Source organism: Furipterus horrens, unplaced genomic scaffold (assembly GCF_987537825.1).
Source record: "Furipterus horrens unplaced genomic scaffold, mFurHor1.1.pri manual_scaffold_13, whole genome shotgun sequence".
Lineage (NCBI taxonomy): Eukaryota > Metazoa > Chordata > Mammalia > Chiroptera > Furipteridae > Furipterus > Furipterus horrens.
In genome coordinates, this window is record NW_028327183.1 from 32,516,092 (window position 1) to 32,529,045 (window position 12,954).

The following is a 12,954-nucleotide window of genomic DNA, read 5'->3' on the forward strand; positions in this document are numbered from 1 at the left end:
TTGGGACATACTAGCCCTCAGCTACTTGTGTTCAGCAATTTGTGTGAAGAAATAGAATAAACCCTTGTTGAAGCCACTGCTATTTGGGTTTTTCTGTAGGTGCAGCCAGATCAACTCATAAATGCTTCCTACGTTAGGGAGTCTCCACACACATTGTTAGGTAGCGTTATCTAAGTCTGAGGAAATCAAGGGTTAGCAGTAATCTGCTAGTCTGTTCTGCCAAAAGAACTGTCAGATGGCCGTTTCACAGTATCTTTTTACATCTTTGTACAGGAGATGGCCTCATTGAGGGCCACCTGCCTGCTTGTCCCCTGCAACCCCATGGCTGAGCCCCTCAGGTGCTTCTCCTAGTCAGCCCTTGACTGTTGTTCCAGGTGATTTCTTTGGCTGAAATTCACTGCCAGCAGTCAGTCTTCCCTTGCGCATCAGTGCCTCTCCCTCTCAGCCCCAGACCAGACAGGGGCAAGGGGAGCTGTGTGTCTCTGCTTTCTTCAGGCAGCCACTTGGGTCTGCTCAGTGGCTCATTGCTCAGAGCCCTCGCCGCCCACATTACGGCCATGCCCAGGAGTGCTTTACATCCCCCCTCCGCCTTGACCTTCTTAGGTCTGAGATCCACTGGAAAGGAGGGATTCCTGGGCCCACTCTCCTCAAAGTGCCCACACAGAGGGGATCAAGAAAATGCTTCTAGCCCTGACTGGTGTAGCTCAATGGATTGAGTGCTGGCCTGTGAACCAAAGGGTCACCAGTTTGATTCCCAGTTGGGGCACACACCTGTGTTGCTGGCCAGGTCCCCAGTTGGGGGCATGTGAGAGGCAACCACACATTGATGTTTCTCTCCCTCTTTCTTCACTCCTTCCCCTCTCAAATAAATAAAATCTTTTAAAAAAAGAAAATGCTTCTAAAGAAGAATTAACTACTTGGGGTAGAAGACTCTGTGGGACCTTAACAGGAAAGCCAACGTGCACAACAAGTATATCAAGACCAATGAAGATTCTGCCTGCTGAGGCCTAAGGTGCTGAGCTAGAGATTGGGAACCAGGGACAGAGACAGGGACCAACCCATCTGTGGACTGACTGGGTGGCTCCATCTGTAGATGGAAGCACAAGGCATTTGTTTGAAGCTTAAGGAATTGATCATCAAATAAGCAAAACAAGGCAGAGAGAGTTGCTTTTGAAAAGCACAGAGAGGCCTCATTAGTAGTTAATTCCAGAACTAAGTGTGTTTGCACTTGGCTCTGAGCTTCCTTTCTCAGCTCTGAATGCAGTTGGGACTGAGAACGTGCTGCAGCTTCAGGGAGAAAGCCAGGTGTGTCCGTTTCAGAGAGGACAGCAGTCAGGGGACCAAGTAAGGACAAAAAACTCCCCTCTGCTTCCTGAACTTCTGATGAGGGCCAGACCTGTCCTGGATGCCCGAGGTGTGTGCCCACCTGCAGTCCCCTCACAGGTTAGGACACAAAAGGCGAGTGTCTGGGTCACTCACTGTAGGGGGAGCATGTGCCCTGGAGGCCACCAGACCTGGTGTGAAGACAAAATTAGCTACTGCTTTCCCCCGTAGCATGGGGCCGATGGCGACACTGGAAGCCCCGACAATGCCGACTGGCTGTTAATAGTGAAGTGGGACAGAGATGGGTCTTGGCCCCACAGCCACATCCTACCACCTGCCTTTCTCTAGCATCGGCACCTGAGAAAGTGAATGCATGTCCATGAGAGATGAATAAAGGGAGGTCTGTTGTGTGCTTTTAAAAATTATTCAAATTTAATAATTTATACCATTAAGACACACATTTCTATTTTTCTTTAAAAGGAGTTAGTTGATGAGCTCTGAGTATGACAACCCTGAGCGGACTCAGTGCTGCCTGGGCCTCTCCTGCCTGGAGCTTTGCCCAAGGCCCTCCAAAACTCCAAGCACTCCTCCCAGACCAGCGTGGTACCCTGGTTTGTGACTGTGGCTTTAGCTGTAGGGTTGGGCCACTGTGCGTGACCCTTGTTGGCTAGGCTGTTTTCCTGCCTGAATGAAGGGGGCAGGGTTGTTTCTTCTGGATGTGGAGGCAGCTCTTCACTGACCCCCACCTTTCTCCTCTGGCCTCATGCTCTTTCCCCCACCCTGCTGTATGATCCCACAGCACCCCAGACCTATCCCCTGGGAGTAAATGGTCCCACGTGGAGCCCAGCTGTATACTCCTGACCTAGCCCCACTCAGAATCTGGTTCTTCAGTACGGTGAATACCATGGTGAGACTCTTCCATGCCCCCTGTGCAGAGAGAGAATGGGAGGTGAGTGCCCACCCAGGGCCTCGCCCACCCAGGGCCAAGCCCTTCCCACCTGTGCTCACCTCTTCCGCCCTCGTGGTCTGACGCAGGCCCCACCCTGGAGGCTGCTGCTGTGGGAGAAGTGTGCGCCCCTAGCTCCTGGGTGTCCCTGCAGGCCCCCTCGATCTGTCGAGCTGATTCCTGGTAAGTTGGTCCTTTTGGGCAGCACCTGGAACCAAAGGCCAAGTGGTCCAAGACCCCTGTTCTCACACCTTCTCCAGTGCAGCCTAAATCCCTTCCCCAGGGCAGATCCCAGGACTAAAGCTGTCTCCAGGAAGTCTTCCTGGGTTTCTTTACTAGAGACTCACAGGTGGTGGCCCCAGAGCCCACCAGAACCCCATGTCATGGGGCCTCCCAAGGCATCAGACCCTAACCTTGTTCTCAACCTTGTCAAGATACCCACTTACGCCTAAACTGTCCAGCCACATCTGTGGTCACATGATAGATCCATGTTGAGTCAACATCTCCTCCTTCATGGGGTGGGGTCCAGCTTGGGAGGGGAACCTCCCTAGTGCCACACAGAAGCCAAAACCTTTGGGGTCTGCGGTGCCTTCCTACAACCCCTGCTGCCCAGTAGGTATGCCCAGAGATGCTGGGGGATTGGAGAAGGGGCAGGCTGGGCCCCTCTGTCAGCCTCCCTGTATGTCAGCCTCCCTATGCCTGCATTTCCTGGCATCTCAGGGATTATCGGGTTAACGTAGAGAAGCTCAGAGCACAGCCCACACTGCCAGCACCCCACCTCAAGGTGTCCTGGCAACTGATGGGGTTCACACACCTTGATGACCCGGCCTCGGAAGATGCTCTCATCCAGCTCCACAGCAGCCTGGGCTGAGCTTTCAGTAGCAAACTCTATGTAGGCATAGCTGGGGTGAAACAAGGGCTGGTGAGGGCCCAACCCAGGTCACCCACGCGGGGCAGCAGCCTGGGGCGCCTGGCCCCCTCCCCAAGGCCCTATGCTGACCCTTTGGGGTGTCCAGAGAACTTGTCGCACAGGATGGTGACCCGCTGGACCTTCCCGCAGAGGTTGAAGTAGGCCTCCAGCTCCTCAGCAGTGCCCCCGTAGTCCACCTGACAGGCACAGCCTGGTGTGGGGCTCCTGCGGAGGCCTCACCCTCCGGGGGGCCTCCACAGCATGTTTTCTTGGTAGAGAGGGGCCGACGGGAGCCCTGGAGGTGGGGGGTAGCAGGGGCTTCTGCCCCCACTCCTGTTGGAGGCAGACTGGAGACAGATGAACACTCCCCACGTGTTAGGTGACACACCCCTGTGCTGCTTTGGCTTGTGCAGAGTGTATGGCTTTTTAAAGTGGAATCTGTTGCCAGTGATAGATCAACTGGGAGATTTCATGTGGAAATCCCAACTCCCAGCTCACATTGGGGAATCAGAACACTTGACAACACAGGCCCACAGCCCCTTCCCCCCGCTTCAGACCTGCCCTCTTCCTTCTCCCTGAAGGCCTGTCCTGCGTGTCCCTTTCTTTCGTCCTTACAGCCAGGAGGAGGCAGCAGACCTGTGGTGGTCCCGGAAAAGACCCCATCTCACTCCCCTTCGGCACTCACATTGCCCACATAGATGGATCTGTGGTCCACTTCCACCTTCTCCACAGGGATCCTAAGGCAGGGGCAGCCTGCAGAGAGAGCAGCCTCAGGACAGGCTGGGGGCTCTGGGCAGCTGTTATGGGCAGGTACTTCATGTTTGTGGCTCATTTCTCAATCCTGGGGAGAGAGGTCACTGACCCCTTGGGCCTGTTCTGGAAGGACTTACTGTTGCCTGCCAGGCCAACACTCCCTGTGAGCTGGCCCCTTCCCAGCAGCAGCTCCCAGCCCACCCTGATACACTGAGGAGGAAGGGGGCTCAGAGCCGCATGCCCAAGGAATGGGTCTGCGTGGCCTGCTCACTCCTACCTGTCTCAGGACGCAGCAGCTGTGGTGTGAGCACAGACCTAGCTCCTTCCTGCTTTCCCACGTGGCCCTGTGCCCTGGTTAGCTCCAGCTCCTGGGCTTGCTCCATGGCACACAGCTTCAGTCTGATGGCCTCCAGCTCCTACCAGTACACAGCCCCAGACTGAGCCCCAAGGTGGGACACCCCCAGTTCCTCTTGAGGAAGGGAAGAGGTGGGCAGGCCTGACCCCAGTGGTCCTCAGGGTTGGAGACCCACCAGGAACATGCAGGGGGCTTCTCCAAGGGGAACAGGAAGGCCATGTGGACCTGGGCCACAGAGAAGCCCCTGTAATCCTCCCCCAACAGACCAGAGAGGCCGCCCTGCTCCCTCCACCCTGTGCAGGGCGTGTCACCCCCACTACCCTCTTCCAGGCAGGGGATAATGGCCCTCTCACCTCTGAAGTTAGAGTCGCAGTAGCTCATTCCCTGCCTCCACCCCCACCTTACCCCGCCCTCATACATAGGGTGCCCAAGGTCTGCAACCAGTCTCTGGCCAGCTCCACCCGGTGCCCCAAGCAGCTGTGCTCCACGAGGCTGTTAACCTGGTCAAGTACTGGGTGCTCAGGCAGGTCCTCGGGCAGGTCCTCACTTTTGAGTAGAAACAGAGGGAAGCCTGCATCTTCCTCATTGTCCTCTGCTTTCCCAGTTTCCTCCTCCTCCTTCCTGTCCCCACACTGCAGCTCCAGAGGGGCCTTCTCAGTCCAGCTCCAGGCCCCCCAGCCCTGGGCCTCAGGATCTGAGGAAGCCCTCTGGAGCCAGGCCTCAGTGGGGGGTGGGAAGAGAGCACGGCTACAGAAAGGCCACATGGTGGACAAAGAGGGGACAGGCAGGCAGGGCCTTCAATGCTCACCTCCACACCAGTACCTACGGGTGCCCTCCATGGATTTTAAGCCCTCCCCCAGGCCAGCTGCTCCTACTAAGGACTGAGCAGACCTCCAGCTGCAGCCAACTTTCCAGCCCTGGCTTCTGAGCCCCTGAGGAACCAAAGGCTGTGGACCTCTGACCCTGTCCCATTCTTCCTCACTGGAGCAAGCATCTCTAGGACACTCAAGGGGGAACACAGGAGGGCCTCCTCTACATCAGCTCAGCCAGGCTTGCTTGGAGGCCTGAGCTAGGGGCAGTGACAACTCAGGAAGCTAACTGGAGTCGCCAGTCCTCACACCAATGGTAAGCCACTGTTAAGTTGACAAAGACATGAGCAAACTATCGAGGAAGGAGGGTATATGGGTTCAGAGCAGGCTTCCTGGAGGAGGTGGCATTTGAACCAGCCTTGATGGACTGGGTCAGGATGGCCTGGGCAGAGGGAAGAGCTTGAGCAAAGGCCTGGATGGATGAGGACAGGGTGGGTGCCCAGGGGTCAGAGGTCCACCTCTGTTTCTCCTCCTGACCCCTCCATCCATTCTCTATGGACCCTCCCCTCCCCACTCTCATTCTGGACCAGCTTTTAGGCGGGAGCCACTTAAATGAAGCCAGAATCCTGCTTTGGCTCAGAGCACAATGGTTGAATTAAGTGCAGATCAGGCAATGGATGCTGGGGGCCTAAAGGCAATTTATAAAGCCTGCTTCTGCCCCCTCTACGGCTCCTTACTTGCTACCCATGGAGGGCAGCCGCAAGCCAGTGTCCCTGTGTGCCCTGGTCTCCTCCATCTGTCCTCCTGGCTCAGTCTTGGGGGAGCTCCTCTTGTGGCTTTTCTGTCCTCCTGACATTTTTACAGGGGACCACTCTAGCATGTTTGCCTACCCCAGGCCATAGCTGGGAGGTCCAAGTTGGGCCAGGTGGGGGCTCTTCCCTGGGAACTTGTTATTGGGGAGGAGAGTTGCAAGCCACAGTGGAGCTAGATTGTGAACCCAGAGCCAGGAAGCATTCTTCCCCTAAGAGCTGTGGGGGGTCAAGGCATGTGTCCTGTAAGTGGGGACACCTGTGGCTGCTGCCTCAGCCCTGGGAAGCCACAGGCTTCTGCCTCTTTGCTCCCAAGGGAGGGTGGTCTCCAGGCAGTCTCTTGGCCCCCAGTCGGCTGTGGTCCTGTATGCACAGACCTCCCAACTCTAATGCAGGTCCTCCTTGGCTCTCCCCTTTCTCCATCTCCGCACAGCTGCCTGCACTTATATGTGCACGACTCCAGGGGGCACTATTGCCACTGTACTGCTGCTTCCAGGGAGCCTCCCTGATTGTTCCTTCTCCTTCTTGTAGCCACTGCTCCTGTCTGTCCAGTGTTAGTTACACATCCCCAGGTCTGCTCTGGCAGGCCAGAGTGCCTCAAGGGCAGGGTCCATGTCTGCACTGAGGACAGGGCCTCGACCCCAGGCTGGCTGGATAAAGATGGAAGTGCAGCCACTGTCTGTCTTTCTCCCCTCAGACAAGGCAGTTGGTGCCCTCCCTCCTGTGGGTCTGAGGCCCCAAGGTAGGCCTCTGGTCAGGGCCCTTTCCTCTACCTCCGCACGGAAGGCAGGGCACCACATGGTGCGATGTCTAAGCTGAGAACTGTTGGGCACAGGCCCAGTCCCCGGCAGCCTCCCTCTGAGCTCAGACCTCTGCAATGGAAAAACAGAGTCATCCCACTCTATGCTGAGATTGCTGACACACCAGGCCTGGCTGGGGCTCCCGCCAGCCACTTGGCGTGGGGAGAGCCTCACCCCCACACTGGCCTTTGCAATGACGCCTTTCAAAATACACCATGTTCTAAGCCTGGGCCCGAGTATTAATAACACCCCTCCCCCAGGGGCCGCCCATGAAGCAGGAATGCTGAGTACTGGGCACCTGACTCTGGACGGGACCTGCCCTAGGAACTGGGACACCATGGCTGACACCCTGGCTCCTTGGGGGTCAAGGTGTCCCTTCCCTTGGTGACTACCTCCAGAGTCTTGTGGGAAGGGCCCAGCACTGCCACAGGCAGTGGCGCTCTGGGTCCATGGGTGTCATCTGGGGTCTAAGGTCATCTAGATCACCTTGAGGACACAACATTATGAAAGTTTACATATAGACTGAGCAGGGGGTCACCTGCCCATGTCCCATTCACACTCCAACTTATGTCCAACTTATGTCCTGCCCACTTGGGGCAGGATTTTGTCTCTTGCCTGGAACAAAGAAAGCTCCCAACACACGTGTAATGAATATATGTGTGAAACAGGGCTTAGCTGGAGGCACCTGGAACTCAAGGAGAGGCAGAGCCATGATGGCAAATGTTGGGCTTTATTACACAACACAGAGGTAACTGACGTGACCCGAATTGTAACATCTTACAGCATCCAGGTCAAACAGAGTACATCAGAGGACACGCGACAGGGACGGCATGCCACGGATCCTACACAGCGCAAGGGAAACCCGTTACAGGAAAATGACCCAACACTCACTGTCCAACTCCTTTTGGAGAATTAAAAAAAGAAGAAGAAGAAAAATAAGAAGAGGAAGAAGAAGAAGAAGAAGAGGAAAGAGGAAGGGGAAAATCAATGTGTTCCCCATGAGGTTGTGTGAGGCTGTGCCCTAGGCCCATTCCCAATGGCCCGAACACCTCAGCCTGTGAAGGACGCAGAGGGTGAGCTGACGGCTGGCCTGGCTGGGCCCCTTGTCCAGGTTGGGAGCAAGGGCACCCAATGCCTTCATTCTAGTATTTAAGAACCAGGCTCCACCTAGAGTCCTAACATTGCATTACTGCTACAAAGAATATTTGGGGTGGCACTCCAGGGGCCAGCCAAATTGAAACAGAAGGAATGGCAGCATGCAAGATGGTGTTTTCTGGAACGCTGGGAGATCAGTACAAGCGTTGTCACTGACACCCATCTCCCCCATGCCTTATCCACCAGATGTCCAGGGAGCAGACCTGTCCTTAGAGTCCAGCTCCTGAGCCCCTTTTCTCTCTCCTCTCCTGCCAGAAGAGCCATAATCCAGGACCTTGATCCCAGCCCCCCCATTTTAGAAAGGTGCCGTGTGTGGCACGGGAGCCTGAGGGCCAATGGAAACAGACTGCTGGAGAGAGCTGGGGGTGGGGGTGGGGCCTCTACTAGGCCTCTAGGTTCCCAGGAATACCTACCACCATCAGCCAAATTCAGCCTGGGCAGGGCCTGTTTCTGCATCATCCAGAGCTCTGAAGAGTGAATTCCCAGCTGTCTAGGATCCCAGGATGGAAGATGAGAGAGGAAGAGGGGCAGTGTGGCCATGAGCACCCCAGGAAAAGAGGGGCTCCAGGAGCTGGTGTCTGCTGGTGAGGCCACCATTGGGTTTTTTCTTTCCCTTCCCCTCCTTTCCTGAGAACACTTCCTTGGGGCAGTGACCCCTAGAGGCAAGGAGAAGAGAGGGCAACCCCACCCCACAATGTTGGGGTTTTGCCAGAGAATGTGCTCACCCTGACTGGTGGTTCTGGTCACAGGGTTCCTGAGCAGGTGTGTGGGCCTCCTCTCAACTCACAGTCCTGGCCTGTGGCGGGCCCAGACTGGCCAGAGGTATTGCTAGGACTTCGGTCCAATCTGCCCATAATGCCTGCAACAGAACCTTATCTGTCTCTGGAGCAGGTCTGAAACAGTGGCTGGGGCACTGGAGAGGGCGGCTGTGCCCACAGGCAGGTTCCTTTAGGGAAGATAAGGTCATGGGAGGATCCAAAGCACCCTTGAGGCTTTGGAATACAGAGGGGGTTGGCGGTGCTTCTGGGTTCAGTGGGTGCAGAGGTGGATGGGTGGAAGGATAGAGGCATGGTTGTGTGGATTAGATCAGAGGATGGATGGACAGACACATGCATGGTGTGTATAAGGGTGAATGGTAGGAAGGCAGGTGAGTAAAAGGATGAATGGGGGAGGATGGGACCAAGTGATAGTTGGGATAGAGTAATGGATGGATGGATGGATAGATGGATGGAGTGGATAGGTGGTGGATGGGCAGTTAGACGAATGGACTCGTGAGTCAGTGGGTGGATGGGTAGAAGGGTTAATGGATGGCCAGAGAGATGACTGGATTGGTCAGAAGGGGTAAACTACTGATGAAAGAAAAGAATAAATAATTGTACATGGGCTGAGGGGATGGGCAGAATGATGGCTGGACATGTTGCTAGAGTGGGCTGGGACGGGCAAGGTGGGTGGATGACGGAGACAAAGCTTTGGTGTTATTTTGAGAATATATTTGGAGAAACTGGCAAACAGGAGAAAGTTAGGGCTTGAGCTGATCTCTCTCCACCATGTTGTTGGTATGAAACCAAAACCAATGGCACTCAGCCCCTTTCCCGTCCATCTCCCTCTGTCATTGAACTTGTTGGGGCCCTGATGAGCAACCCCACTTGCCAAGCCCATGGGGCAGCCCCTCCGGGGAGGCCGGCTTCTCTTGTCCTAGAGCCCTGACCCTCTGGGACCCCTGAGACTTTCTCCAGCTTTTCTCTTTGCCCCTGGTAACAACCAAGTTTTCCTGTGTCCTGGTGAGCCATGGGGACAGGGACCCTCTCTATTCAGATGAGGTCCAGGGTGTGCCAGCCTGTCCATGCATGGAATGTGAGGCACTGGTCTTTGCAAACAAAATACCCCCCAGACACCACCCGGGGATGGTGACACATCCCAAGATAAAGACCAGCCTGAGTCCAGGGCAGGATGGAAAATAAGGAGACAAGAGGAGGGGATGGAAAAGGTTGAGGGTCACACACCAGGGTGCTGTCCGCCACCTGTGGGCTGTGGGCTGTGGGCTCTGGCTGCTGCCTTCCAGTCATAGTTTTGGCCCCAGAACAGGAGAGGTAAAGCTGACATTTTGGTTTGATTTGTGCGGAAGGAGGCTCTTCAAGCAGCCCCACCTCATAGAGCTTTGGGGTCACCTAAGTGTTGGATCTTGGCAATTACCTGTGAGGAGGGGACCCTTGCAGGCCACACCTCTGGCCCATGGTCTGTAAGCTCAGGAGGTTCCAGGGCAGGATGGCCTGGCCTCTGAGCAGAGGCAGGAGGCTACATCCCTTCTTTGCAGAAGAAAAGCAGGTGTTCCAGGTGCAGACACAGGGGCTGCATGGACACATGTTTAGCATCACTAGTCTAACTCCTAATGCAAAAGCTCTGCCTTCCCCCAGCAAGCTACTGATTTCATGTTTAGTTGTGAGGTCTTCAGCCAAATGGGGCTTAAGCATCATGATCAACAGAAACACCAGCTTCCTAAACCTAGAAGGGAGTTCCAGCACCTCCCTCAGAACTCCCCGGGCCGGAGGAGCTGCCTTCACTAGGTCATCCTCCTCCTGTCCACACTGGGCTCAGCTTCCTCGCTGCCAGCTCCACCCCTGAGGATCCTCTTAGCCAGCAGGGCTCCTCATGCTAGGTTTCTGCAGCCCCACCTGTGGTGGCTTCTGGGTATATGGGATCTGAATGTGAGAACCATACTAGGATGCCTTTTATAGTTGGCCAATAGCTGGGGTGGGAGGGGCTGCCCTGCCTCGGACCCTCAGCCCGTGGTCCAGCCCTGGAGATTGATCTGGCTTCGATATTGCCAGCTGGCCAACATGCTAGTGTCCTTGACATACCTGCTTGTCTCCAAAGAGGGACCATGCAAGAGAAGAGAAACAGAGGCCTGCCCAGGTGAGGGGCTCCTCCATGACTTGCCTCAGACCGGCAGCCTCACCCCTAAGTCCAGACAGCAGGGATGTGAATGATTAGGGGTCTTAGCCCTCCTCTCTCAGACCCTCAGCATACCCAGGACAAACACTCTCCAGATACTTCATTTACCAGCACAACCTTGTGGGAACAGAGTCTAAAGTGCCCACCTCCAAGGGGAGGCCAACCCATGTCACTGCATATCCGAAACTGCAGTTTTAGTAGGTTCAAGACTTACAAGAGAGAAACACAGCAGGCTGGAAACATGACAGGCGGGCCTCTGCTGTCTTGAGAGCCCAAATCCCAAACTGGTGCTTGCTTTTCTGAAATCCACAAAAGCAAACCTCTGAGAGGGTGACAGACCCATGCTCTAGGCAACAGAGATGGTGGCTGGAATGCAGAACTTTCTGGAGGATAAAATAGATCTATCTCGGAATTAGGTCTATTTCAGAATTAGGTTTTCACCATCAGGTGTGGTTCGGGACGGCACCTGGTCTATGGCAACCAGATAGAATCTTTCTTTTCAACACTCACAAAGTGAATTCTTACAACTCTGAAAAAAAATAACAGTAATCAAACAAACCCATTGCTCCCCATAGGACCACAGTTCAGATTTCTCTGACAGTCGATTTCCTATACTTTACGTACTTCTGCAGTTTCTCTTATTCTTTTTTTTTTTTATTTGGCAAACATCTCTTCTTTATTATCATCATGAGTATCATTATTTGGACCTCTGCAAGGACTATATACATTCACATTAACGTACACTATTGACTTCTTGCCTCGTGGTAGGGCCCCCCAGGAACCCCATTTTCAGTAGCTGGTCACTCTCCATATATTGCACTCCAGTCCTGGGAACTTACAGCGGTGCAGGAACATGCCAGATCCTGGACCATGCTGCTGTTTGTCCTCCCATCGAGTACAGGTGAGAATTCCCTCACTCCTTTATTTCCTCCTTGAGATCGCAGGGGGATTCGAGCTGGGTAGGGGGGACAGAGCTAGAGTGAGTGGACATTCCCCCTGAGGATCAGCTGGACAGAAGAGTGAGGTTGTACACAGCTGACTAAGTCTTCAGAAGGTGTGGAGAGGGCGGACTGTTGTTTGTAGGTTTTTTTTCTTCTTTTTCTGCAAAAGTGTGAAGAAAGAAGAGTAGGTTCAGGGGCCATTGGGAGTGGGTGGTGATGGGGCAGAGATGAGTTGGGTGGGGCGGCCTTGAAGAAGGGGAGAAGAGGTAGAGGAGGAAAAATGGAGAAGCAGTTGTCACAGGCGCAGTTGCTGTCTCCTCGTGCTTTGAGAAGCACTCAAGAATCAACCCGAAAGATTGTCACAGTTTTGATTCAGAATTATGCTCTCTCTGGGAAGGACACGTTAGCACTTTTTTTCACAAGTGGAAGAAATGAAATGTGATGCAAATTCACAGAGGGTGTGAGGACAGACGGAGGTATCTTCCCCTGCACATGTGTAACACATGGCTGGGTGTGCCCCATGCGCACATGCAGACACGCATGCACATGGCGGGCTGGGTGTGAAGGACCACAAGGCCCACTGCCCTGTGCCCAGCAACGTGCTGCCGTCTAGGTGAAAAGAAACAAAAGTCATTTCTTCTTGGACAAAATCCTCCAAACCCCAATATCCCAAACTCTAAAAACAGAACCAAAAGAAAAGACCAACATCTGAACAAACCCAAGAGTGGAGTAAAACAGTGAAAAAAATACTTTGGCAGTGACAAACAAATTTTGGATTTTGACTTCTCATGTTTGTTTTTGGATTTCCTTTGGAGCAGAGGTGTGTGCGGCATCCTTGGCTGGCTAGCTGGCAAGGTAGTTTACAGGTATGCTTCCTTCACTTTTAAAAAAAAACTTTTTGGATTTCTACTTAAAGCCAAAGAGTTTGACATTAAAGAGAAAGAAAAAAAACAAAACAAAAAACACCAAAACTGAAACCAAAAATGTTTCTTGGGTCAGAAACTGAAGTCTTTCTTACTATCTTCACCGAATTGGCCATGTACCCCTGGGCTAGTTTCGGTGATGCAGAGGCTCAGATCTCTGGCTATAAAATAACAGTTTTCTTTTTCCCTTTTTAATCAGGAAGGGAAAACCCCCAAAGTTTTCTTTGTCCATTTCTGAGTAGCTCTTTTGCCATAAATCCCCCCAAATTCTTCACTGA

At 53.8% G+C, this 12,954-nt stretch overlaps 2 protein-coding genes across 3 annotated transcripts in view; both read right to left on the reverse strand.

Annotated features, from left to right (window-relative positions):
* Positions 1–2,136: 2,136 nt before the first annotated feature.
* Positions 2,137–5,051, reverse strand: PABPN1L (PABPN1 like, cytoplasmic). The gene is made up of 7 exons (XM_090260204.1): positions 4,788–5,051; positions 4,210–4,348; positions 3,865–3,932; positions 3,270–3,376; positions 3,084–3,171; positions 2,332–2,477; positions 2,137–2,250 (listed from the first exon to the last, which is right to left on the reverse strand). The coding sequence occupies exons 1-7, from the start codon at positions 5,049–5,051 to the stop codon at positions 2,211–2,213; spliced, it is 852 nt and encodes a 283-aa protein (XP_090116330.1). The 3' UTR covers positions 2,137–2,210.
* Positions 5,052–8,147: 3,096 nt separating this feature from the next.
* The window catches only part of CBFA2T3 (CBFA2/RUNX1 partner transcriptional co-repressor 3), a 95,339-nt gene continuing 90,532 nt past the window's right edge, over positions 8,148–12,954 (reverse strand). The window contains exons 12-13 of one of the 2 annotated variants that reach the window (XR_016507611.1): positions 8,586–11,913; positions 8,148–8,350 (exon numbers count right to left, since the gene is read on the reverse strand). Coding sequence is in view for 1 of the 2 variants with exons in the window: in XM_090259299.1 (XP_090115425.1) it covers positions 11,860–11,913 (54 nt within the window). In the remaining variant the exon portion in view is untranslated. Of the gene's footprint in view, positions 11,914–12,954 lie in introns of both variants that reach the window. The other variant, XM_090259299.1, reaches the window with a different exon arrangement.

What these genes read in the sequence shown, in the direction of transcription:
- PABPN1L (XM_090260204.1), bottom strand. Translation starts at nt 5,051, where the DNA reads ATGTGGCCTTTCTGTAGCCGTGCTCTCTTCCCACCCCCCACTGAGGCC. An exon ending in GATCCATCTATGTGGGCAAT is followed by an intron (nt 3,377 to 3,864) that starts GTGAGTGCCGAA and finishes TGTGCCTGTCAG; the next exon opens with GTGGACTACGGGGGCACTGC. An exon ending in AGACCACGAGGGCGGAAGAG is followed by an intron (nt 2,251 to 2,331) that starts GTGAGCACAGGT and finishes CTCTCTGCACAG; the next exon opens with GGGGCATGGAAGAGTCTCAC.